The 27,514-nt window shown below is 36.9% G+C and overlaps 1 protein-coding gene across 5 annotated transcripts in view; it reads right to left on the reverse strand.

Annotated features, from left to right (window-relative positions):
* Nucleotides 1-12,421, reverse strand: part of LOC101097721 (A disintegrin and metallopeptidase domain 3) — a 149,596-nt gene extending 137,175 nt beyond the window's left edge. Inside the window, exons 1-3 of one of the 5 annotated variants that reach the window (XM_011281509.4) lie at nt 12,207-12,421; nt 11,567-11,646; nt 6,894-6,949 (exon numbers count right to left, since the gene is read on the reverse strand). In XM_011281509.4, coding sequence (XP_011279811.1) covers nt 6,894-6,949; nt 11,567-11,646; nt 12,207-12,270 — 200 coding nt within the window. In that variant the 5' untranslated portion in view covers nt 12,271-12,421. Of the gene's footprint in view, nt 1-6,893; nt 6,950-11,566; nt 11,653-12,206 lie in introns of those variants that run through there. The other 4 variants (XM_011281510.4, XM_045055533.1, XR_006596507.1 and 1 more) reach the window with 4 other exon arrangements.
* Nucleotides 12,422-27,514: the final 15,093 nt, after the last annotated feature.

Raw genomic sequence — 27,514 nt, forward strand, 5'->3', positions numbered from 1 at the left:
TCAAATATCCAAAAATTAAATTGAGCCATCTCTCCATTATCTCATTTGCTTTCTGACAGCATATTTTGTATATAGGAAAACATAATAAGCAGTATAATCAGATATCAGTAGGGACATCATAATGACATAGATCTATGTATAATAAAAACCAGGACTTCCAGATTCCCACAACAAATTTTCTTTAAAATCCAACCATCAGTAAATCTCAGGGCATAAATATATTTGCTAACAAGTAGCCATGGATTGATAAGAAACAAAAAATATATGCTTTTTATGATAGTTTTCATGAAATTATGCTGTGGTAAAAACAACCTCAGAATTCTCAATGCCTTAAATCAACAGTGAATGTTCTTTACATGTTTATTGTCAACTCCACACTATCTTCATTCTGGAACTTGGGAAAAGACATACCTCCTACCCACTGAAACATGCTTTTCTTGTAGCAGAAGAGGAAAAGAAATTGTAGAGGCACACAATAGTTCTTAAAGCCTTTTTTAGGAGAAGACTAGTGTTTTGCTCAAATTTCATAAGCTAAATGATGTCTACAGACAAACCTCACATAAATGGTACCAAAGTGAAATCTTACAGAGAAGATAGCGATTCTTACGGAACAATCTGACACCATTATTTATTGTTGAGAGAACTGGGGTTTCTCAAGGATTCCAGATATCAAGGGGCAGTTCAAGGCCAAGAGTCAAAGAAGGACTAGAGCATTCACGGAGTGCATACTTTCACCACTACTTGTCTTTCCAGACCTCCTTCATCTTTGCTCATTCCTGACAGCTTTCTCTTTTCCTCAATTTAAATAACAAAACCAGAGGGCTTCCCAGAAAAAAAAAATACTGATATTTATCAGCTCATATTGCACACATATTCAAGGACATCCCATATATTCTGGGTTGGTTTATATGCAAGTACCTAGAACACAAATTCTGGCACAAGGGCAGAGCCTCATTTTAGCAACTAAGCATGTAAATGAAGGTGGTGGAAATGGAAACCCAGAATCATTTCCCAGGAAAACGAAATTCAACAGCTTTCTGAAAAGCATAATTAAAAGGAGAACATATTTGCAAATGACATATCAGATAAAGAGTTAGTATCCAAAATCTATAAAGAACTTACCAAACTCAACCACCAAAAGACAAATAATCCAGTGAAGTAATGGGCAGAAGATATGAATAAATACTTTTCCAAAGAAGACATCCAGATGGCTAACAGACACACGAAAGGATGCTCAGCATCACTCATCATCAGAGAAATACAAATCAAAACCTCAGTGAGATACCACCTCACACCTATCAGAATGGCAAAAATTAACAACTCAGGAAACAACAGATGTTGGCAAAAATGTGGAGAAAGGGGAACTCTTTTGCACTGTTCATGGTAATGTACACTGGTACAACCACTCTGGAAAATAGTATGCAGTTTCCTCAAAAAACTAAAAATAGAACTACCCTACAACCCAGCAATTGCACTACTAGGTATTTATTCAAAGGATACAAAAATGCTGATTCATAGGGCCACATGCACCCCAATATTTATATCAGCACTGTCAACAAATAGCCAAAGTATGGAAAGAGCCCAAATATCCAATGACTGATGAATAAAGAAGAAGTAAGTGTGGTATACACACACACACACACACACACACACACACACACACACACACAATGGAATACTTCTTGGTGATGAAAAGAATGAAATCTTGCCATTTGCAACAACGTTGATGGAATTAGAGTGTATCATGCTAAGCGAAATAAGTCAGAGAAAAACAAATATCATATAATTTCACTCATACGTGGAATTTAAGAAACACAACAGATGAACATAAAGGAAGGGAAGGAAAAATAAGATAAAAACGGAGAGGGACGCAGACCATAAGAGACTTTTTTTTTTCAATATTTATTTTTGAGAGAGAGAAAGAAAGAGACTGAATGGGAACATGGGGAGGGGCAGAGAGAGGGAGACACAGAATCTGAAGCAGGCTCCAGGCTCTGAGCTGTCAGCACAGAGCCCTACATGGGGCCCAAACTCACAAACCGTGAGAGCATGACCTGAGCCAAAGTCAGAGGCTTAACCGAGTAAGCCACCCAGGAGCACCCATAAGAGACTCCAGCAAGAGGGTTGCTGGAGGGGAGGTGGGGGCAGGGGGAGAAAAGGGCCAAATGGGCTATAGGCCTTAAGGAGGGCACTTGTTGGGATAAGCACTGGGTGTTATATGTAAGTGATGAATCACTGGGTTCTACCCCTGAAGCCAATACTATGCTATATGTTAACTAACTTGAACTTAAATAAATAATTTTTTTTAAATAAAAGGATAAAAGTTTCGTTTGCAAGTTTATTCATCCTGGGTATAAAAGTATACTTTTGCTTCTACACAAAACAACAAAGAAGTCTGCTTAGTGAAATAAAAAAAATACAAATGACCATTCAATGGAAAACAACATTCAATGTAAGGAAAATGAACAACAAAAGGGAAAAAGGCAAAACTTAAAAGCAAGTTCCCTATGAGGTTGAATGAAGAAATTGATTACAGAAAATAATGATTATTTAAAGCAAAGTTAACAAGTTAAAAAGTTAATAAGCTTTCAAAGCATATCATTTAAGAAAAAAAAATACTCAAACTAAAATGATGATGACAGTTAAAAATAATTTAATAAATTTAATAAGGAGAATTTGTGTGCTGAGAACAGAATTAGAGGCCTAGCCAATAAACAGAACAAATTTACTACCAAATAGGTAAAAAACACAGCCAAAATAAAGATGTGAAAAATAGTTGAAGGAAAACCTATACTATAAAAGCCAGATCCATAAGACCCTGGATGAGACCATATATTTCCATAAAATGTTTTAAAATGTGTATGATTTGGGGTGCCTGGGTGGCTCAGTCGGTTAAGCGTCCGACTTCGGCTCAGGTCATGATCTCACAGTTCATGAGTTCGAGCCCCACGTCAGGCTCTGTGCTGACAGCTCAGAGCCCAGAGCCTGCTTCAGATTCTGTGTCTCCCTCTCTCTCTCTGCCCCTCCCCCACTCATGCTCTGTCTCTCTCTGCCTCTCAAAACTAAACGTAATAAAAAAAATTTTTTTAATGTGTAATGATTTAAAACTAAAATGAAAAATTAAGGGATTTATTCAATTATGAGAACAAAAGGGACATTTGCAGATATGAACAGGTTTAAAAAGCAACCCATCTGAAGAAAATAATCTGAAACTAGTCTAACCAAACAATACAAACTAAACTAATACAATATTGCATAAAATTGCAATAAAAGTAAAAAAAAAAAGAGAGCAGAAATAAAACTTGGAAAATGCAAAAACAGTTGGTAGGTAAAGAAACTGAAAGCATTGGATTTACATCATAAATGTAAAAAGAATTTTTAAAATTCTACAGGAATATTATAAATTCAAGATGTGAGTGACACAAGTGAGGAATCTGAGAACCTATGAAAGAAAATATGAGTATAATGATTATATGAATATTTCATTTTTTTAGCAATAAATCCCACAAACAAAGGAAGAAGACAATAAGCATGTTTGCAACATACAGAACGTATAAAGAGTTAATATCTACAGGAAACAAAACTTCCCACAGATTGATCATGGGAAAAAAAAAAAAAGAAAGAAAAGCAGAAGGATAAGCCATAGATTGAAAATAAATAACCCAAAACAAATGAATATAAATAACAATAAAATAGCATTTCTTATGCATTAACAAAAATAAGTGAGTGAAGATACTCATTTTATTGAGAATGTAGAGAACAGAAATGTTTTTGAATTTTTGGTGTGAGTGAAGACTGGTATAAATCCTTGGAAGTAAAAATTAGTAGCATACAGCACTCTTGACAATTGTATCATTTATTGCCCTTCAATTTCACTGGAGCCCAGAACATCATGGCCAAAGACAGCCACAATATAGCTTTTCTTGCTATAAATATATAGGTTGACAAATAACAAGTGAGATATATTTATTCAATGGCTACATATGTATTTACAATCAATGAACTCATTCTGCACAAATCTGTATGAATGACTCTCAAATAAAAATGTTATGAAAAATTTTGCACAAAAAGCACAGCCTCAAAACCAGAAACACACCCAGTAACATAATTAGTATCTATTGCTCACACTTCTGGGTCAAGTGTGAGTAGACTTAGTAGTTCTGCTAATGGCGGCCGGGCTTGCTCAATGGTCTAGGATTCAGCTGAATGTTGACTTATCTAGAGATGATTAGGGCACCTTGGCTGTGCCCCACCTGTCTCCATCTCCCAGCAAGTTGGCCCAAGCATATTCTCATGGGGATGGCAGACAAACAAGATGGAGAGCAGGAACGCAGGGGAGCTTTTTCAAACATCTGTTTAAATCAAGTCAGCTAACATCGTTTTGGCCAAAGTAAGTCACATAGCCATAGAATGGGCTACATGATTTGCAGGGCCCGTAGTGAAATTAAAATATGAGGTCTCTTGTTCAAAAGTATTAAGAATCTCAGGGAAGCAACAACAGAGAATTAAACCAAGTACAGAGCATGTCTAACCATGGAGTCCTGGAGGACCATACACCCATGAAGTTGGCCTTGCCCAGATAAACTCATATCCAAGGGCTGGGAGTGGGGAGGCTGGGGTGTGATGCATATATTCCACCTCTTGATGATAGGAACTCAAAGTTACATGGCAAAGAGTGAAGATAAAGGCAAAGGTAAAGAATTGGGGTCACTTTAGTGGTCCACCATATTAAGATAAATTATATAGAGAAGTATTGTGCTATTTATGTGTATTTAAAGTAGTACTCAAATGGGGCGCCTGGGTGGCGCAGTCGGTTAAGCGTCTGACTTCAGCCAGGTCATGATCTCACGGTCCGTGAGTTCGAGCCCCGCGTCAGACTCTGGGCTGATGGCTCAGAGCCTGGAGCCTGTTTCCGATTCTGTGTCTCCCTCTCTCTCTCTGCCCCTCCCCCGTTCATGCTCTGTCTCTCTCTGTCCCAAAAATAAATAAACGTTGAAAAAAAATAAATAAATAAAGTAGTACTCAAAACATGATGATTATTTTTTTAATTTAATTTTATTTATTTTGAGAGAGAGAGAGAGAGAGAGAGAGAGAGAAGCAGAGAGAGAGGGATAGAGAGAATCCCAGGCAGGCTCAGTGCTATTAGCTCAGAGTCCAATGCAAGGCTCAATCTCATGAATCACGAGATCATGACCTGAACCAAAGTCAATAAATCAAGCAAAACATGATTATTTTTATTAATCTCTAGGCATACAGATGAATAAGGATAAAATCATGACACTAGAGTATGTGTCAGTATCATAACTGTGATTAGCACTGGGGAGTGAAAGAACTATTTCTGGAAATGGAAATGATAGATTTCACTATTACCTGTCATGTACACCTTTTAGAAAAATACATAAATAAAATGCTTACATGTGTGTCTTTCATGATAAGAAAGTAATTATATTCTCAGAATTTTCTTGTTTTAATGTCTAATCATTAAAAAGAAAAAAGCAAATATAAAAAATATTGGACTGATATAAACTATGGACTTTGGGTAACACTTAGGGTGATACCCTCAACTTAGGGTAGGACTTTGGGTGATAATGACGTGCAGGCTCATCAATTGTAACAAATATATCACTCTGGTGGGGCATGTTGATAATGGGGAGGCTATACATTTGTGTGGGGAGGCACAGCGTATATGCAGAAACACTCTGTTCCTTCCACTCAATATTGCTGTGAACCTAAAACTGCTCTGAAAAATAAATATTAAATTAGAACCAGGAAACAGGAAAATGAAAATAGTTGATAATTGTTTAGATACCTTATTTAGGGAAATACAAATTGACACAAAGATGCAGTATAATATTTTGGCACATCTTGCATGCTTTTGAAAATCTAAACTGCTACTGTCTTTTCAGAAACTGGTATTATCTCTCAAAATCCTAATATAAAATGTGAGTAATAAAGAAGGTTGGTCTGGACATTATACCAGTAACTACATGCAAACTGCTTAGAAATATGTCTGGTAATTAATATGTGCCCTATAATGTTAGTTACTTTTGTTGTTTTGTTGTTATCATTATCATTATTATTACTTTTATTCATACTTTCTGATCCAGAAACACATTCCTTGATATCAGGCCTACAAAAAAAAAATGTTTATTCAAAAATGAATAAACATTAAAAAAAATATTAAAAACATTAAAAAAACATTCACATTTAAAAAAACATTAAAAACACTAAAAAAAAAATTAAAAAAAATTTTTAAAGAACTACAGACCAATATCCCTGATGAATATGGATGCAAAAATTCTCAACAAGATACTAGCAAATTGAATTCAACAGCATACAAAAAGAATCATTCACCATGATCAAGTGGGATTCATTCCTGGGCTGCAGGGCTAGTTCAGTATTCACAAATCAATCAATGTGATACATCACATTAATAAAAGAAAAGGTAAGAACCATATGATCCTGTCAATCGATGCAGAAAATTTTTTTTTAAATATTAAAAACAATGTTGGTGTAATATCAAGTAAAATGCTTAAAATCATGTATATAATCATAAAGTCATATATAAAATGACAGCATGAACAAAATTCAATATGGACAAATAAAGCTATTGCCTTAATTGTTACAGTTGTGGCTATATTGTAAAGAGTTATATAGACTAATTTTCATCTATCTGATATACATTAATTTTACATCATGAAATTAGAATTTGGCTCAAACATTAGATTTAAAATCTCAAGATGAAAACTTGGAATTCTAGTCTGACTTGAATCACAAAGATGTAGCATGTTAAATATAAGAGTCATGCTCTTGTTTAGGCTCAACTTAGTGTAGTGAGTGTAAAAATTTCAGAAACTAAAAACAACTGTATGAAAAGAAGAATGTCTACTTACTGTTTTTCAAGATGGAGAGTGTATATTTTCTGGTCAATTTTGATGGCATAAGTGACCTACAGCAAAGTATTCAGAGAGAATGTAATTATTAGAAATTCAAAATTCTTAAAATTTATTTACTCTTTCATATAAACATAGATCATATCACACATGTCTCAAAATAACATATGCATATATAAGTATATTGCTATCTTCTCTCCATCTTGGAATATATGACAGAATTAACCATAATTAAATTTCAATGAAATCAAGGAGTCTAAATCTGTTTCAAAACTAAGAGCATTAGTCATTAACATTTATTATCATAATGAAATTTTAACTTAAAATGGATACATTTAGAAATGTTGAGTAATCTTGGAAGAAACCTGAATTTCATTATCTTTTCTCTACTTTGCAATTCCTACCCCAAATAAATTGAAAATTAAATACAAAATGGGTCCCCTTTTAAGATGATAGGAAGCTTCCCCTATCAGAAGTGCTACCCACAGAATCTTCATCTCCCTGTCCTCTTTAGGAATTGCCTCAGCTGAAGAGGGTCACCTCACACCAACTCACAACTTTCTGATACAGCCCCCATTTAATGAGAAGCCCCCTCATTCCAACTCCAGATCTTGATGGGCCATGCCAGCTTCACACTTTGTTGAGACTCAGTTGAGTCTCTGTCTCCCCATTCCTGCTTCTTCTCATCCTTTCCACAGGCGCTCATCACAAGAGCGTACCTGCCCTCATGAGAATCCTCTCAAAGGCCACATCCCAAAGAATCCAATTTGTGACATCATCATAAAACATACACATGGTTAATTTACACATTTGCAAAATGTAGAAAACATAGGGAAAAATGTGAATTTTGTTATTGAGCATGGTTGTCATTGGGTACAGTTTTCTGCATAAGTCATTTTAAACCTTCTATAGTGTTCCGTCTTTTATAACTTACAACTCTTGAAAAAGGTGTGTTGACATCTCCCCAAATTATTGTGACATTGTTTTTCTCCTTTTAATCTATAGTTTTCTTCAGTACATTTTTTGAATCCTTGTTGGTGGGTGCAAAGAGGAATAAAATTTACAAAATTGCAAATGATTGTAAAGTATGCCTCTATGTCATTTCAGAATATGACTTGAATTTGGGGTTGTAATTTCTTCAATCTCATCTATTATTGTTTAATATCCATTATGACTTACGATTTCTTCTTCAACCCATGAATAATGTAGAAGTGTATTTTTAAATTTCCATATACATTTTAAATTGTTTTAAGATTTAACTTAATTGAATTGTTACAAAATACTGTACTGTCAGAATTTGATATTTTAACATTTTTTCCTTGTTTTTGTCAATTTTGTTGAATTATCTGTATATTCTTGAGAAGAATGTGCATTATTTATTATATAGTTGAATTACAGCTGGATTAGAAAAACACTACCTTTATTTCTGGAGTTGCCTACAAGTCTAGATGTTCTGACTCTCTGTTGAGACAAAGACAGTGAGGTTTATAGGGTACTTTTTAAGGTTCAAAAACTCTTTTGACTAAAGTTAACTTCTTTAAAGTCTCCCTAACCAGTTTGACAAGGTTGGCTTGGCTACTTAAAGCATCACTGAAAGCTTTTTAAGGAGTCCTCCGAAAGCCAAAATTCCTACCATAAGTCTCATTATTTCAAGCCAGAGACTCAACATGTTCTAGGAATGCAGAGACTGGGTTCATAGGAAGCTCACTGTGAGTGCTTCTGGAATTCCTGATATTTGCCTGAATTCTCTTTCTCTTGCTGCACTATATGCTTTGCCATTAAATAAGAGCCTTATGGTGATATCCCATAGAGTTTAGTGAGTCCAAACAAATAGCAGAGAGGAAAAAACAATATATTCAATTTGATGGGTTCACTTCTATATAAACCCGTCAAATAAAATATTTTTGTTGTCCAAATTGTCTTTATGAATCCCTTTATGATTTGTAAACCAACATTTGAGAAAAACATTTTAAGATATCACTATGAAAATGGATTTGAAAAATTCTTCCTTTAGTCTAATCAGTCCTTATATGTGAGAGCATTTTTCTAAAAACATACAAATTTAGAACTGTTATATATTCCTAGTGAACTGAATATTTTATAAAGTAGCATGCTTATCTCTCATAATGGTGTGTGGGTATGTGTACTAAATGTTGGTTTTCTCCCGCTTTTGTCATGGATACTGGTGTTTGCTTTTGGTTAGCATGTTCCCAGTATATGTCCTAAACATTTTAAATTCTCTGGGTATTTGTTTGGGTGTAATAGCTTTTATGAACACATAATTACTGGATTGTGTGTGTGTGTGTGTGTGTGTGTGTGTGTGTGCCATAAAAGGAGACAAACAGACCACTCAGTCTATAAAACCCACCCCAACGTCTAACAGTTTTCCAGTTGGCAATTCAATGTTCCTCTCAGATATCGCTACAGAGGTTCCAATCCTTGGATTCCTATCATATTCCCATGTGTCTTTACATCAACACATCTTTCTTGAAAAAAAAGTGTCCTAACCAAAACTAATTCATATAAAAAGGGAAGACAAGGGACACCTGGGTGGTTCAGTTGGTTAAGCGTCTGACTGCTGGGCTCAGAGCATGATCACACAGTTTGTGAGTTCAAGCCCTACATCGGGCTCTGTCCTGACAGTTTAGAGCCTTCTTGGGATTCTGTGTTTCCCTCTCTCTGTCCCTTCCCTGCTTTTTCTCTCTAAGATAAATAAAACTTTTTTAAAAAGGGAAATCAAAATCGGTAAGAAATTAACAAGAAAAAAAAGATTCAAATAGGCAATATATGTAAAAGCATCTTGTCTTAAGACTTAATTTAAAAATGCCAATTAAAAGTGAAGCATTCATTATACTTATCACATTGACAGGAACGAGAAGCCGGGAGTGCCTGGGTGGCTCAGTTGGTTGAGCATCTAACTCGATTTTGGCTCAGGTCATGATCTCACAGTTTTGTGAGTTCAAGCACCACATCAGGCTCTGCACTGACAGCACAGGGCCTGCCTGAGATCCTCCTTCTCTCTCTCTCTCTCTCTCTCTCTCTCTGCCCCTCCCCCACTCACACTCTGTCTCTCTCAAAATAAATAAACTTAAATAAAAAAAAAAACAGGTATAAGAAGTCTGAACCAAGCCTGCAAAAGCCCTCAAGAAGCATCATTATTCTTTGTTAATGAAAGTTAACTACAATAAAACTTTTCTGATAGATATTTTGTAATATGCATCATTTAAAAAAAATTTTAATGTTTATTTATTTTTGAGAAACAGAGCATTAGCAGGGGAGGGGCAGGAAGAGTGAGAATCCAAAGCAGGCTCCAGGCTCCAAGCTGTCAGCACAGAACCCAACACACGGCTCAAACTCAGGAACCACAAGATCATAACCTGAGTCAAAGTCAGACACTTAACCAACTGAGCCACCCAGGTGCCCCTGCACCATTTTTTTTAAATGGCTTGCCCATTGATCCTATGGAAATGACTACAAAGAAGGTTTATAAAACTACATGTTTAAATCTGACAAACAATAATGTTACATCCATATGTGAATGGCTATGAAAAATGACAGTTTTATTTATTATCATAAAAGTATATTCTAACTTTATAAATAAATTAAAAGCCAATTATCACACTCATATATTATTACTAAAATTATAGGTGCAGGTGTGTGCATATCTCTAAAAATTCATTCAGTTCAAATTTACTACCTTTAGAAACTGAGGCGGACATTCACTTTCTGAACAACTCTGTCCTGTCTAGACTTAATTTTACAATGTACTTGCTTTACTTTTTAATCAGATTTAAAATAATATCACTTCCATTTTAACAAACATATATGCCTATATACCTAAATATAGGCATGAAGAAATTATATATTGTCATTTAAAAAAATTTTTTTTTCAACGTTTTTATTTATTTTTGGGACAGAGAGAGACAGAGCATGAACGGGGGAGGGGCAGAGAGAGAGAGGGAGACACAGAATCGGAAACAGGCTCCAGGCTCCGAGCCATCAGCCCAGAGCCTGACGCCGGGCTCAAACTCACGGACCGCGAGATCGTGACCTGGCTGAAGTCGGACGCTTAACTGACTGCGCCACCCAGGCGCCCCTTAAAAATTTTTTTTAATGTTTTTATTTATTTCTGAGACAGAGAGCCAAAGCATGAGCAGGGGAGGGGCAGAGAGAGAGGGAGACATAGAATCTGAAGCAGGCTCCAGACTCTGAGCTGTCAGCACAGAGCCCAACGCAGGGAACTCACAGACTGTGAGATCATGCCCTAAGTCAGCCGCCTAAACGACTGAGCCACCCAGGCACCCCATATATTGTAATTTTAAACATTATGTTAAATAAATTAAATAAATAAATAAATAAATAACATAACATAACATAAAAAAGTTATGTTAAATAAAAAGTAAATGTTAGTGTAACCTCATTTACACAGGATAAATATTTAAATATACATATTCTGTTAAAAAAAAGTCTAGTAGGCTATATATATCATTTTGTGTGATAGGGATTTGGGGCACTTTTTTCTGAGTCTGTGTTTTAAAAATGATTCATAACGTTCATTGGAAAATGAGAAAAATCAAGACACAAAATTTCAAAGGAATATGTGCATGGGCTGATTTGGGTCACACAGTCCAGTAAAAATAAAGCACTCAAAAAAGAAGTGATTTCTTAATTACATGCGTTTCTGAAACTTCACCATCGGTGTTTGTCTCTATCTTCCGTGGCACTGTAATTTGTAGAAGTGATGTTTCAGGATCTGCAGTAAGGAAAACACCTGTAAGCATTCCCCAATGCCTGGCAGCATCCTCATTCTTCAGTGGTCCTGTCACATCACATCATTCTTTGAACTTCCACTCTCTCTCTCTCTCTCTCTCTCTCTCTCTCTCTCTCTCTCTCTCACACACACACACACACACACACACACACACACGCAGGTACATTCCCACCACGGAATCAGACTTTGTGCATTCCAGAAGAGGCTACCTAGAAATGGGACGTGACCCTACCACCTTCCAGAGACACTTTGGGACTTGCTGACCTCAGCCCCAATAGGTGAAGAAGAGCTGCTCTGGAGGCCCCACCTCCCAGAAGCTGCTCGCCCCCTCCTCCAAGTGCAGGGTCAGGCACGTGAGGACAACTGTCCCAGGCCTGTTCTGAGCCCTCCCAGCAGCAGGCCCCGCAGGATCCTGACTCTAGGCGGGCTCTGACAGGACGCAGGGCTCCCCCCAGCCGGGCACAGGGTTCTGGAGCAAGCTTCTGGAGCCCGCCAGGCTCACAGGCTCTGTGACAGGTGACCCTCTACGGAGCATGTCCTACACTCACGATGGCCGGCGGAGGTCAGCCGGCCCAGGCCTGAGAGGATCAGCAGGACAGGCAGCATTGCGCGGCCTGCTGGCCTTGCCACGGTGATGGCGGTTGGCTGCGGAATGGCTGCCGCTCGCGCGCTGGGCCCTGAGCTCCGGGCCTGCAGGGAGCGGGGGCAGAGCGGGCGGCGCGGGCAGGGCAGGCAGCAGGGCGATGGGGGAGGGGTCGCTGCTGTTCCTCACGCCCCGCCCCGCCCCTTCTGCTGACTTGCGGGCACAGCCGCAGCCCCAGGCGCCCACCCACCGCCTTCAGGCCTGTGGAGGCACGAGGAAGCCTGGCTTGGTGTACAAGTGGGCTTGGCCTTGGGCTTTATTTTCCAAATGCGGATATTTGAAACACATTTAGGGATTACATAAGGGTCATAAAGTGAAGTTTTCTCCTTTGGAAATGGACCATCTGCTGGTGAAGTGCTTGGCTGTATCAGTGGTCCACGTGATCATTTTCTGGCACAATGACTGAATTACTTTAGTGGAGAAAAACAAAATGGAAATTCACAATATGGTTAGTAGCAGACGGTTGCATGTTTTAACCGTGGCTACTGCGGTATTTCTATTTTAAGTCTCAGGTCGAAACAAACACACGTGCACACACATAAAGAGTGTAAAAAAATCGTATAAATAAATTCTTCTATCGTAGATAACTTTGTTTCTTAGAAAACCCTTTAGTTAAAGAAATTAAGTAAAAGTTAAATATGAAATGGTGTATGCAAGTGTTTTAATCCCTCATTATGGATTAGCAGTTTAAGTATCGGACCAAAACCAAAAAACAAATCACAACTGTGAAATCCTGTAAGAACAACTTTATTTTCCCATTATTTTATTTATTCCATTGTGAATAATTTGGCTTCTTGGAAAAACCTGTGGCTATTAAAAGGTTAAATGTAAATATTTTCCCCATTGGTATGACATTCACACATGAAAACGGAATAACTTGGAAAGAAATTTCATTTTTTGGCTTAATATGCAAGTTGATGACTTGCATGATTTCAGTTTTGCCAGGACTTTTTTGCCAGACAATTCTCAAGTTGTCCTTCCATGGAATACTTCTGCTCACATTCCTTAAATACAATATTTATCCACAAAACAAATGATTTTCTCAATTTGTAAAAAGAAAAAAATGTAACGGAGTATAGCCTTTTAAGAATATATATATATATACCTTTTCCATATTCTTCCTAAAACTACTTTTAGTGTCTATTTGTCAAGAAAATATTGGTACAGGTAACAAATGGTAACAAAAGGGATTTAACTTAAAAATAGCAATTTTGGGGGCGCCTGGGTGGCGCAGTCGGTTAAGCATCCAACTTCAGCCAGGTCACGATCTCGCGGTCCGTGAGTTCGAGCCCCGCGTCGGGCTCTGGGCTGATGGCTCAGAGCCTGGAGCCTGTTTCCGATTCTGTGTCTCCCTCTCTCTCTGCCCCTCCCCCGTTCATGCTCTGTCTCTCTCTGTCCCAGAAATGAATAAACGTTGAAAAAAAAAATTAAAAAAAAAATAGCAATTTTGCATATTTCACAAAGTACTTATAGCCTAAGCAATTAGTTTTATTGTGGTCCTTGGTGTATACTGTATTCATTTAATTTACTTGAATGTGTCTATGTACCTTAAAATTAGTATTTCATCTTTTTGTCAAATAATATAAAAAATGAGGGAATTAACATATCGAAATTACGTTGTTCTTAAAGTAAAATTTCTCCCTGATTGTCTATAACCTGATAAAACCAAAAGGGAAATATATACTTATTATCTAAATTCATTACTGTATTTGCATTGTTGGTATCAACTGCTAATTTTTCTGGGCATGATTCATAGGCATTCAAGTCATTTGAATTTAATTCAATAATTTTTATATGCTTATTACAAGCCTGAAACCAGGCAGATATTAAATTATGTGTGACACCGTCCCTATCTCCAAGTGCCTCAGAAACTAACTGAAAACTGAATGTGTATAAGAGATACCATAGCTAGAAATAAAAAATTCTTTGGGAATAAAGCTAATATAATTTTGTTTTCTTTACAGATATCAAGTGAACCTAGAGGTGGTTATAACAGTTGAGATGTGAGCCATATAGATTTGTATGGATGTTAGTGAAGTTTAGGACTTTATTCTTAAATATATCATCCAAGAGTTTTACTGAAAATAAATGATGGATTTTGTGTTAGAATGATAACTTGTAGGGGTTCCTGGGTGGCTTAGTTGGTTGAGCATCTGAATTTTGATTTCAGCTCAGGTCATGATCCCAGGGTTATGGGATCAAACCCTGAGTTGGGCTTGGTACTGAGCATGGAGCCTGCTTAAGATTCTCTCCCTTTCTCCCCCTCTCTGCTCCTCTCCCTTGTGCTCTCTTTCTCTCTCTCTCTCTCTCTCCCTCTCTCTCTCTCTTTCTCTCTCTCTCTCATAAAAAAAATGATAACTTGTAATAACTTGGGGATGGTAAGATTAAATAATGACAACTGGAAGCAATAGGTTCATTGAGGGGAATTTTTTTTAGAAGGGAATTTTACGTAGCTTAGGTCAAAAATGTTCTCAGCCTAGGATTAGAGTGGGAAGAAAAATAAACGTAGTAAAAATACCAGAGAAATATTTAGGAAGAAAAATCAGTTTGCTGAATAATTTAATGTGGAAGTTGATGAAATTGTTGAGAAAACTAAGCCACTGGGATGAGAGGGGCACCAATTTTGTTTTTTATGGCCTTCTTTATAACTTTTAAGAAAATTACCTTCAGTTATCATTTTCTTTAATTTTTTTAATGCATGTTTATTTATTTATTTATCTATCTATTCAGAGAGAGAGACAGAGAGAGAGACAGAGTGTGAGCAGGGGAGGGGCAGAGAGAAAGGGAGACACAGAATCCGAAGCAGGATCCAGGCTCTGAGCTGTCAGCACAGAGCTCAAACTCACAGACTGCAAGATAATGACTGAGCCGAAGTTGGATGCTTAACCAACTGAACCACCCAGACGCCCCTCAGTTATCATTTTCTTAAGTTTTTGTTCAAATTCCAGTTAGTTAACATACAGTGTAACATTAGTTTCAGGTGTACAATAGTGTACACACAAGTGCACTCCTTAATCTGTATCACCTATTTCACCCATCCCCACCCATCTCCATTTTGGAAACCATTGCTTATAGTTAAGAGTTTGTTTCTTTTCTTTTAACGTTTATTTCTTTATTTTGAGAGGCGGGGAAGAGGGGCAGAGGACGGGAAAGAAAATCCCCAGCAGGATCCACGTTCAGCAGGGAGCCTGAGGTGGGGCTTTATCTCACAGATCTTGAGATCATGGCCTGAGCTGAAATCAAGAGTTGGACGCTCAACCGACTGAACCACCCAGTCACCCCAAAAGTATGTTTCTTTGTTTGCCTCTCTCTCTTTTTCTCCTTCTGCTCATTTGTTTTGTTTCTTAAATTCCATGTATGAGTGAAATCATAAGGTATTTGTCTTTCTCAGACTAACTTATTTCACTTAGCATTATACTTCCTAGCTCCATCCACATCATTGCAAATGGCAAGATTTCATTTTTTATGGCTGAGTAGTATTCCGTGTGTGTGTGTGTGTGTGTGTGTGTGTGTGTGTGTGTGTAACACTTCTTATTTATCCACTAATCAGTTGATGGACACTTGGGCTCTTTCCATAGTTTGGCTATTGTAGATAATGCTGTTATAACATTGTAGTGCATGTGTGCCTTTGAATTAGTATTTTTGTCTCCTTTGGGTAAATACCTAGTAGTGTAATTGCTGGATCATAGCATATTTCTATTTTTAACTTTTTGAGGAACCTCCACACTATTTTCCAGAGTGGCTGCACCAATTTCCATTCCTACAAACAGTGCAAGAGAGTTCACCTTTCTCCATATCCTATTGTTTATTGTGTTGTTGACTTTTGCCATTCTGACAGGTGTGATGTGATTTCTCATTATAGTTTTGATTTGCATTTTCCTTATGATCACTGATGTTGAACATCTTTTCATGTGTCCCTTGGCCACCTGTATGTCTTCTTTGAAAAAACATCCATTCATGGACTATTTGTTTTTTGGGTGTCAAGTTTGATAACATCTTTATAGATTTTTGATAGAAATACTGTATTAGATATGTCATTTGCAAATATCTTCTCCCATTCCATAGGTTGCCTTTTGGTTTTGTTGATTGTTTCCTTCAATGTGGAGAAGGTTTTTATTTTGATGTAGTTGTGGGGTATAAGCTTAGGAATCCCCCAGGCTTACACCAATGGGTTAACTAGGCATAAAGAAATATAAAGCCATAGGATGCTCACACCCAAGTTTGGGTAAACAAGACAAGGCAAACAAGAATAGGGAGGTGCAAAGGCACCCCAGAATAGAGAGGAGGTGCAGAGCACTCAGAATAAAGAGGGAGGGGCAAAGGCCCAGAAATAAGGGCACAAAGGTGCGCAATACATAGGTATATGAAATAAACAAGATTAGGTATTCAAGGTGGAAGCACCCCCAATTTAGTATTATAGCAAAAAGCTGCTTTCACAGGATGAAAAGACCAAGTTAGGTAAACAGGTAAATTGGCCTATAGACCACTGCGCTGCAGGTGGAGCAGCCCACAGTGGAGATTAAGAAAAGAAATGTGCCTTGTTCACTCTGAGGTTATTTCCCCTACCTATCTCATCCTCTAGGCTAGCTAAGATAAACAGAGGTGCCGCCTCATGTCTGCTGTAAACAACCTTCTGCCTGACTGCCCACTGTCAGGATTTTGCTTTGTATTAACCCAAACTCCTAACCCCAAATATCTTCAAGACCCCATTTCCCTCACATCCACAATTTAATGTTCACAGATTCATTGTCTCTTTGTGCGTCCATTGCCATGTGTGTAAGCCTTCTGATCCTAATAAAAACAGGGCAAGGACCCTTATTCAGGGCTCTTGTCTTTTCCTGGACATTAGCCATCTCCTGCTTTTCATCTAGCATCCCACTCTCTTGGTAGACAAGAGAGAACTTTAGACCCAGAGTCTATGACATGTAGTCACAATAGTTTATTTTTACTTTTGTTTCCCTTGCATCAGGAGACATATCTAGAAGACATTGTGATGATCAATGTGCTGATCTCAAAGTGGTTACTGCCTGTGTTCTCCTCTAGGATTTTAATGATTTCCTGTCTCACACTTAGGTATTTAATACATTTTGGATTTATTTTTGAATATTTCATTTGTTCCATGTATTTTTTAAAATTTCTTCTTTGATTTTTCAGTTTACCAATTCATTATTTGTGGCATGTTGTTTAACCTCCATGTATTTGTGGTCTTTTCAGATATTTCTTGTGGTTGACCTCTAGTTTCACAGTGTTGTAGTTAGAAAAGGTGCATGGTATGATTTCAATCTTTCTGTATTTGTTGGGACCTTTATTGTGACCTAATAATATGTGATGCATTCTGGAGAGTGTTCCATGTGCCCTTGAAAATAATATATATTTTTCTATTTTAGGAAGGAATGTCCTGAATATATCTGTTTAGTCCATATGTTCCAGTGTGTCATTTAAAGCCATTATTTATTTGTCTATTTTCTGTTTAGATAATCTGTCCATTGATGTAAGTGGGGTGTTACAGTCACCTACTATTATTGTATTATTTTCAATGAGTTCCTTTATGTTTGTTATTCTTTAACATATTTGAACACTACCATGTTGGCAGTATTTATATTTATAATTGGAAGCATAAATATTTATAACTTTTAGATATTCTTATGGGATTTTCCCCTTTATGATTGTATAGTGCCCCTCTTGTCTCTTGTTACAGTCTTTTTTTTCAAATCTAGTTTTTCTGATGTAGGTATTGCTACTCTGGCTTTCTTTTGACATCCATTTGTGTTCTAAATGTTTCTCCATCCCCTCACTTTCCATCTTCAGGTGTCCTTAGATATAAAATGAATCTCTTGTAGGCAGCATATAGATGGGTCTTATTTTTTTATCCATTCTGACATCTTATATCTTCTGATTGGAGAGTTTAGTCTATTTACATTCAAAGTAACTATTTGTAGATATGTATTTATTGCCATTTCATTACTTGTTTTGCCATGTTTCTGTATATTCTCTTGTCTTTGTCACTTTTAGTCTCTCCTTTCTACTCAAAGTGTCACCCTTTATATTTCTTGAAGGGTTGTTGTAGAGAAACTAGTAGAAGCATACCCCTACAAGAAATCATTAAATTACTGGGGAAGAAAATGAGAGTAAAAAAGGGAAAAAAAGAATATAGCTTTTGTGTATCTTTCCATGTTGTGTGTTTCTTCATTTTCATTAATGCCTTATAATTTTCACAGTATAGGTCTTTTACCACCTTGGTCAAATGTATTCCTAGGTATTTTATTCTTTTGATACCATTATAAATGGAATTGTGTTCTTAATTTCTGATAGTAAGTAGAAGATCTGTGTGTGTGTGTGTGTGTGTGTGTGTGTGTGTGTGTGTCTGTATTTTCATCCAAAATAAAACTTTGACATTTGGATCAAATGTAACTTATTGTTACTTTTTAATTTATTTATTTAAATTCAAGTTAGTTAACATACAATACACTATTGGCTTCAGGAGTAGAACCCAGTGATTCATCACTTACATAACACACCCAGTGATCAACCCAACAGGTGCCCTCCTTAATGTCCATCACCCATTTGGCCCATTCCCCCCACCCGCCTTCCTCCAGCAACACTCAGTTTGTTCTCTGTATTTAAGAGTCTCATGGTTTGCTTCCCTTTCTGTTTTTATCTTATTGTTCTTTCCCTTCCCCTATGTTCAGCTGTTGTGTTTCTTAAATTCTTAAATTTCAGATGAGTGAAATCATATATGTGTCTTTCTCTGACTGACATTTTGCTTAGCATAATACACTCTAGTTCTGTCCACATTGTTGCAAATGGCAAGATTTCCTTCCTTTTGATCACCCACTAGCATTCCATTGTGTGTGTGTGTCTGTGTGTGTGTGTGTGTGAATATATATATATATATATATATATATATATATATTCATCCATCAATGGACATTTGGGCCCTTTCCATACTTTGGCTATTTTCAATAGCCCTGCTATAAACATTGGGGTGCATGTGTCCCTTTGAATCAGCATTTTTGTATCCTTTGAATAAATACCTAGTAGTGCAATTGCTGGGGTTAGGGTAGCTTTATTTTCAATTTTTTGAAGAAACTTCATACTGTTTTCCAGGATGGCTGCACAAGTTTGCATTCCCACCAACAGTGCAAAAGGGTTCCTCTTTCTCCACATTCTTGCCAATATCTGTTGTTTCCTGAGTTGTTAATTTTTGCCATTCTGACAGGTGTGAGGTGGTATCTCATTGAGGTGTTGATTTGTATTTCTCTGATGATGAGTGATGTTGAGCATCTTTTCATGTGTCTGTTAGAGCCATCTGGATGTCTTCTTTGGAAAAGTGTCCATTCATATCTTCTACTCATTTCTTCACTGGATTATTTGTGTCTTGGGTGTTGAGTTTGACAAATTCTTCATAGATTTTGGATACCAACCCTTTATTTGATATGTCATTTGCAAATATCTTCTTCCATTTTGTTGGTTGCCTTTTAGTTTTGTTAATTGTTTCTTTTACTATGCAGAAGCTTTTTACCTTAATGAGGTCCCAATAATTCATTTTTGTTTTTATTTCCCTTGCCTCTAGAGACATGACCAATAAGAAGCTGCTATGGCCGACGTCAAATAGGTTGTTGCCTGTTTTATACTCCAGGATTATGATGGTTTCCTGTCTCACATTTAGGTCTTTCATCCATGTTGAATTTATTTTTGTGTATTGTGTAAGAAAGTGGTGCAGGTGTGTTCTTCTTCATGTCATTGTCCAGTTTTCCCAGCACCATTTGCTAAAGAGACTGTTTTCCTCCCACCCCCACTGGATACTCTTTCATTCTTTGTGGCAGATTAGTTGGCTTTACATTTGTGGGCCCATTTCTGGGTTCTCTATTCTGTTCCATTGATCAGTGTGTCTGTTTTTGTGCCAGTACATACTGTCTTGATGACTACAGCTGTGAAACAGAGCTTTAAGTCTGGAATTGTGATGTCTTCAGCTTTGATTTTCTTTTTCAACATTACTTTGGCAATTTGGCTTTTTTTCTGGTTCCATACAAATTTTAGGATTGTTTGTTCTAGCTCAGTGCAAAATGTTGGTGTTATTTTGGTAGGGATTCCATTGAATATGCAGATTGCTTTAAGTAGTTTTGATATTTTAACAATATTTGTTCTCCCAATCCGTAAACATGGAATTTTTTTCCACTTCTTTTTGTCATCTTCAATTTATTTCATAAGATTTCTGTAGTTCTCAGCATAGGAATCTTTTAACTCTTTGATTAGGTTTATTCCTAGGTGTCTTATGATTTTGGTGCAGTTGTAAATGGGATCAATTCCTTGATTTCTCTTTTTCTGATTCATTATTGGTGTATAGAAATTAAAAACAATTTCTGTACATTGATTTTATATTCTATGACTTTGCTGAATTCTTGTATCAGTTCTATCAGTTTTTGGTGGAATCTTTTGAATTTGCCATGTAGAGGATCATGTCATCTGCAGAGCAAAAGTTTGACTTCTTCCTTGCCAATTTGTATGCCTTTCCTTTCTTTTTATTTTCTGATGGCTGAGGCCAAGACTTCCAGTACTATGTTGAACAACAATGGTGAGAGTGGACATCCTTGGTGAGTTCCTGACCTTAGGGGAAAAGCTCTCAGTTTTTCCCCATTGAAGATGATATTAGCTGTGAGTCTTTCATATATGGCCTTTATGATGTTGAGTTGTATTCCTTCTACCCCTAATTTCTTGAGGGTTTTTTTTTATCAAGAAACATGTCTATTTTGTCATATGTTTTTCCTGTATCTATTGAGCAGATCATATGGTTCTTATTCTTTCTTCTTTTAATGTGGTGTATCATGTTGATTGACTTGTGAATATTGAACCAGACCTGCATCCTAGGAATAAATCCCATTTGGTCATGCTGAGTAATTCTTTTAATGTACTGTTGAATTGGATTTGCTAATATCTTGAGAATTTTTGCATTCTGGTTCATAAAGGATATTCCCTACCATTCTCCTTTTAAGTGGGCTTTTGTCTGGTTTTGGAATCAAGGTAATGCTACCTTCATGGAATGAGTTTGGGAGCTTTCCTTCCATTTCTATTTTTTGGAATAGTTTGAGAAGAATAGGTATTAACTCTTCTTTAAATGTCTGGTAGAATTCCCCTGAAAACCATCTGGCCCTGGAATCTTATATGTTGTGAGATTTTTGATAACTGATTCAATTTCTTTGCTGGATAAGGGCCTGTTCAAATTTTCTATTTCTTCCTGTTTCAGTTATAGTAGGGTGTGAGTTTCTAAGAATTTGTCCATTTCTTCCAGATTTCCCAACTTGTTGGCAATTGTGTGTGTGTGTGTGTGTACAATGGAATACTCATATTAAAATTGCAGCAATTGTTTGTGTAGATATAGACAAGGTAATTACAAAATGTATATGAAAATGCAAAAGATCTAGAATGTTTAAACCAATTTTGAAAAAGATGAGTAAAATGAACACTGTACTTGATGTTGTCTTACTAATAACTATAGTTACAAGACAGTATAGTACTGGCTGAAGATAGATAGAGAACAGTTGAATGGAGTAGAGAACCTAGAAATAAATCTACATGAACACGCCAGATTGGTTTTTAACAAAATTTCTAAAGTAATTGAATGGGAAAATTTTAGCCTTTTAAATAAATGATGCAACTACAATTTTTTTTAGCATTAAATATAGAACTTTTATTCTGCCTGGGTTTACTTAAGGCAAATAAATTCAAGTTATCTCTGTTGCAAAATTTGTCAGCAAAAAATAATGGTCAACTTTGGTTCATGTCTAATGAAGTTTTTGCAGGTAATCTAAACGTGAGTGTTAAGAACAAATAAATTGACTTAGCATAACACTCTCCAGTTCCATCCACGTTGCTACAAAAGGCCATATTTCATTCTTTCTCATTGCCACTTAGTATTCCATTGTGTATATAAACCACAATTTCTTTATCCATTCATCAGTTGATGGACATTTAGGAGTGTTATGCTAAGTGAAACAAGTCATACAGAGAAAGACAGACACCACACGTCTCCACTCCCATGTGGATCCTGAGAAACCCAACAGAAAACCATGGGGGAGGGGAAGGAAAAAAAAGCTAGGGAGGGAGGGAGCCAAACCACAAGAGACACCTTTTTTTTTCAATATATGAAATTTATTGTCAAATTGGTTTCCATACAACACCCAGTGCTCATCCCAAAAGGTGGCCTCCTCAATACCCATCACCCACCCCCCTCTCCCTCCCACCCCCCATCAACCCTCAGTTTGTTCTTAGTTTTTAAGAGTCTCCTATGCTCTGGCTCCCTCCCATTCCAACCTCTTTTTTTTTTCCTTCCCCTCCCCCATGGGTCCCCTCCAAGTCTCTCAGGATCCACACAAGAGTGAAAACACACGGTATCTGTCTCTCTCTGCATGGCCCACTTCACCCAGCACAACACTCTCCAGTTCCATCCACGTTGCTACAAACGGCCATATTTCATTCTTTCTCACTGCCATGTAGTACTCCATTGTGTATATAAACCACAATTTCTTTACCCATTCATCAGTTGATGGACATTTAGGCTCTTTCCATAATTTGGCTGTTGTTGAGAGTGCTGCTATAAACATTGGGGAACAAGTGCCCCTATGCATCCGTACTCCTGTATCCCTTGGGTAAATTCCTAGCAGTGCTATTGCTGGGTCATAGGGTAGGTCTATTCTTAATTTTTTGAGGAAGCTCCACACTGTTTTCCAGAGCGGCTGCACCAGTTTGCATTCCCACCAACAGTGCAAGAGGGTTCCCGTTTCTCCACATCCTCACCAGCATCTATAGTCTCCTGATTTGTTCATTTTGGCCACTCTGGTGTGAGGTGATATCTGAGTGTGGTTTTGATTTGTATTTCCCTGATGAGGAGCGATGTTGAGCATCTTTCCATGTGCCTGTTGGCCATCTGGATGTCTTCTTTAGAGAAGTGTCTATTCATGTTTTCTGCCCATTTCTTCACTGGGTTATTTGTTTTTTGGGTGTGGAGTTTGGTGAGCTCTTTATAGATTTTGGATACTAGCCCTTTGTCTGATATGTCATTTGCAAATATCTTTTCCCATTCCATTGGTTGCCTTTTAGTTTTGTTGGTTGTTTCCTTTTCTGTGCAGAAGCTTTTTATCGTCATGAGGTCCCAGTAGTTCATTTTTGCTTTTAATTCCCTTGTCTTTGGGGATGTGTCGAGTAAGAGATTGCTACGGCTGAGGTCAGAGAGATCTTTTCCTGCTTTCTTCTCTAGGGTTTTGATGGTTTCCTGTCTCACATTCAGGTCCTTTATCCATTTTGAGTTTATTTTTGTGAATGGTGTGAGAAAGTGGTCTAGTTTCAATCTTCTGCATGTTGCTGTCCGGTTCTCCCAGCACCATTTGTTAAAGAGACTGTCTTTTTTTCCATTGGATGTTCTTTCCTGCTTTGTCAAAGATTGGTTGGCCATACATTTGTGGGTCTAGTTCTGGGGTTTCTATTCTGTTCCATTGATCTGAGTGTCTGTTCTTGTGCCAATACCATGCTGTCTTGATGATTACAGCTTTGTAGTAGAGTCTAAAGTCTGGGATTGTGATGCCTCCTGCTTTGGTCTTCTTCTTCAAAATTACTTTGGCTATTCGGGGCCTTATGCGGTTCCATATGAATTTTAGGATTGCTTGTTCTAGTTTCGAGAAGAATGCTGGTGCAATTTTGATTGGGATTGCATTGAATGTGTAGATAGTATTGACATTTTGACAATATTTATTCTTCCAATCCATGAGCACGGAATGTTTTTCCATTTCTTTATATCTTCTTCAATTTCCTTCATAAGCTTTCTATAGTTTCAGCATACAGATCTTTTACAACTTTGGTTAGATTTATCCCTAGGTATTTTATGCTTCTTGGTGCAATGATGCAACTACAATTAAGCATCCATAAACAAAAGAATGAACCTGGACTGATATCTCATACCTTATGCAAAATTAGATAAAATTTGATCCAAAAGCAAGTATAAAATGTAAAACAATAAAACTTTGGAAGAAAAACTTAGGAGAAAATATCTGTGATTTTAGGGCTAGTCAAAAAGTTGTTGACCTTAACACCAAAACCACAACACATAAAAAGAAATATAGATTTGATTTTATTAAATTTTGAAACATATGTTTTGTGAGGAACCCTGCTGCGAAGATTAAAAATATTAAAATTCAGACTGGGAGAAAGTTTCAGACTGAATATCTGACATATGACACTTATGTAGATTATGAAAGAACCTCAAAGGTTAAGCAAAGAAATCAAAAGTGTAATAAAAAAATACTGCAAGACAAATGAAAAGGGAAATAACAACATACCAAAACTTATGGAATGCAGCAAAATCAAGTGTACAAGGGAAGTTCATAGCAATAAATGCCTATCTCAAGAAACAAGAAAAATATGAAATAATTGCACAATGGTTCAGTCAGTTGGCTCAATTGTTTAAGTGTCTAACTCTTGATTTCAGCTCAGGTCATGATCTCACCATTTGTGAGTTCAAGCCTTGCTTCTGGTTCTGTGCTGACAGTGTGGAGCCTGTTTGGGAGTCTCTCTTGCTCGCTCTCTCTACCCCTTCCACTCACGTGCTCTCTCTCTCTCTCTCTCTCTCTCTCTGTAAAAATAAACTTAAAAATATATAAGAGGGTCCCTGAGTGGCTCAGTCAGTTAAGCGTCCAACTCTTGGTTTTGGCTCAGGTCATGATCTCACTGTTTTGTGAGTTCAAACCCCACATCAGGCTCCATGCTAACAGTGCAGAGTCTACTTGGATTCTCTGTCTCCCTTTCCTCCTGCCCCCTCCCCACTCGTGCTGTCTCTGATTCTCTCAAAATAAATAAACTTTTTAAAAAAATTTAAAAAGATATTTATATCAAATAAACAACCTACTTTAGCAAATAAATAAACTAAAGAAGGGCAAATTAAGCCCAAAGTTAGTAGAAGGAAAGAAATAATAAAAATCAGAGTAGAAATAAATGATACAGAAAAGATCAATGAATCAAGATCAAGATCAAGATCAAAGATCACGAGCTGGTTCCTTGAAAAGAGTTTAAAATTGGACAAACCCTTAGCAAGACTTACCAATAAAAACAGAGATGACTCAAATAAATAAAATTAGAAATGAAAGAGAAGTTAAAACTGGTACCACAGGCATACAAAGGATCATATGAGATGACTGTGAACAATTATATGCCAACAAATTGAACAACCTAGAAGAAATAGATAAATTCCTTGAAGCTACAACCTTCCAAGACTAAATCATGAAGAAATAGAAAATGCACCAGTTGCTGCTAAGGAGATTAAATCAGTAGTTAAAAACTTCCCAACAAACAAAGGCCCAGGACAAGATGGCTTTCTGTTGAATTCTACTAATCATTCAAAGAACTATTAATACCTATATTTCTCTAACTCTTCCAAAAAATAAGAGAGGATAGAACTAATAAGCAAATTCAGCAAAGATTTAAGGTACAAAATCTACATACACAATCAGTTGTGTTTTTACATACAATCAACAACCAAAAGAGGAAATTCATTAAAAAAAAAAAAAAAAAAAAACAACTTTCATTTACAATAGTGTCAAAAAGATGCTTAGGAGTAAGCTTAACCAATAAGGAGACAGACTTGTACACTTAAAGTAGAAAACATTGCAGAAAGAAGTTGAGGCAAAAATTAATGGAAAGGCACTTTATGCTATTGGATTACAGGATTTAATATTGTTAAAATATTTGTACTAACTACCCAAAGTGATCTATGGACTCAACACAATTCCTATCAAAATTATAATGGTGTTATTTTATAAAAATAGAAAACACAATCCTGAAATTCATATGGAACAAAAATTGACCTTTTGGAGCCAAAACAATCTTGAGAAATAGGAACTAAGCAGGAGGCCTCATACTTCCTGATTTGAAAAGATTAAAAAGCTACAGTAATTGAACAGTATGGTATTGGCATAAAGACAGATATATAAGGGCACCTGGGTGGCTCAGTCAGTTAAATGTCTGACTTGGCTCAGGTCATGATCTCGTAGTTCATGGATTTGAACCCTGCATTGGACTCTGTGCTGATGGCTCAGAGCCTGGAGCCTACTTCGAATTCTGTCTCCCTCTCTCTCTGCCCCTCCCCTGCTCGCGCTCAGTCTCTCTCTGTCTCTCAAAAATAAATAAACGTTAAAAAAAAAAAAGACAAACACATGAACAAATAGTGCACAATAGAGAGCCCAGAAGTTATCTCACACATATACAGTCAACTAATCTTTGGAAAAGGAGCCAAGAATATCCATTGCTGTAAGCATAGTGTCTTCAACAAATAATATTTGGAAACTGGATATCCACAAGCAAAGCAATGAAAGTGAACCCTTATCTGACATCACACACAAAAATCAATGCAAAGTGGATTAAATAGTTAATTGCAAGACCTGAAATTGTAGCTTCTTAACTTCAGGAAAAACTTCATAACAGCAATCATAGCCATGACACCAAAAGCACAGGCAACAAAAGCAAAAATAAACAAGTGAGATTATATTAAAGTAGCAAGCTTCTGCATGGAAAAAAAAGAAAAGGTGACCTACAAAATGAGAGAAAATATTTTCATACCGTGTATCTGATAAAGAATTGATGTTCAAGAGTGCCTGGGTGGCTCAGTCGGTAAAGCGTCCAACTTCAGCTCAGGTCATCTCACCGTTCATGAGTTTGAGCCAGCACAGAGTTTGGGCTCTGTGCTGACAGCTCAGAGCCTGGAGCCGCTTCAGGTTCTGTGTTTCCTTCTCTTTCTGCCCCTCACCCACTCAGTCTCTCTCTCTCTCTCTCTCTCTCTCTCTCTCTCAAGAATAAATAAAACATTAAAAAATTTTTTTAAAAGAATGTCTAAAACTTACAAGAATCTCCTATAACTCCATAGCAAAATAGCGATGTTCAACATCACTAATCATCAGGGAAATGTAAATCAAAACCAAAATGTTACTTCACACGTGTTTGGATAGGCATACAAAAAAAAAAAAAAAAGACTCAGAAAATGACTAGTTGTGATGAGGATATGGAGGAATTGGAACCCCTTTACACTGCTAGTGGGTATGTAAAAATGTGCAGCTGCTATAGAAAACAGTGTTGAACCTCCTCAAACTGAAAATTGAACAACTATATGGCCCAGCGACATCCCCTTCCTAGGTATTTATTCAAAATAATTGAAATCAGGATCTAAAA

The sequence above is a fragment of the Felis catus genome, chromosome B1 (genome assembly GCF_018350175.1).
Source record: "Felis catus isolate Fca126 chromosome B1, F.catus_Fca126_mat1.0, whole genome shotgun sequence".
Lineage (NCBI taxonomy): Eukaryota > Metazoa > Chordata > Mammalia > Carnivora > Felidae > Felis > Felis catus.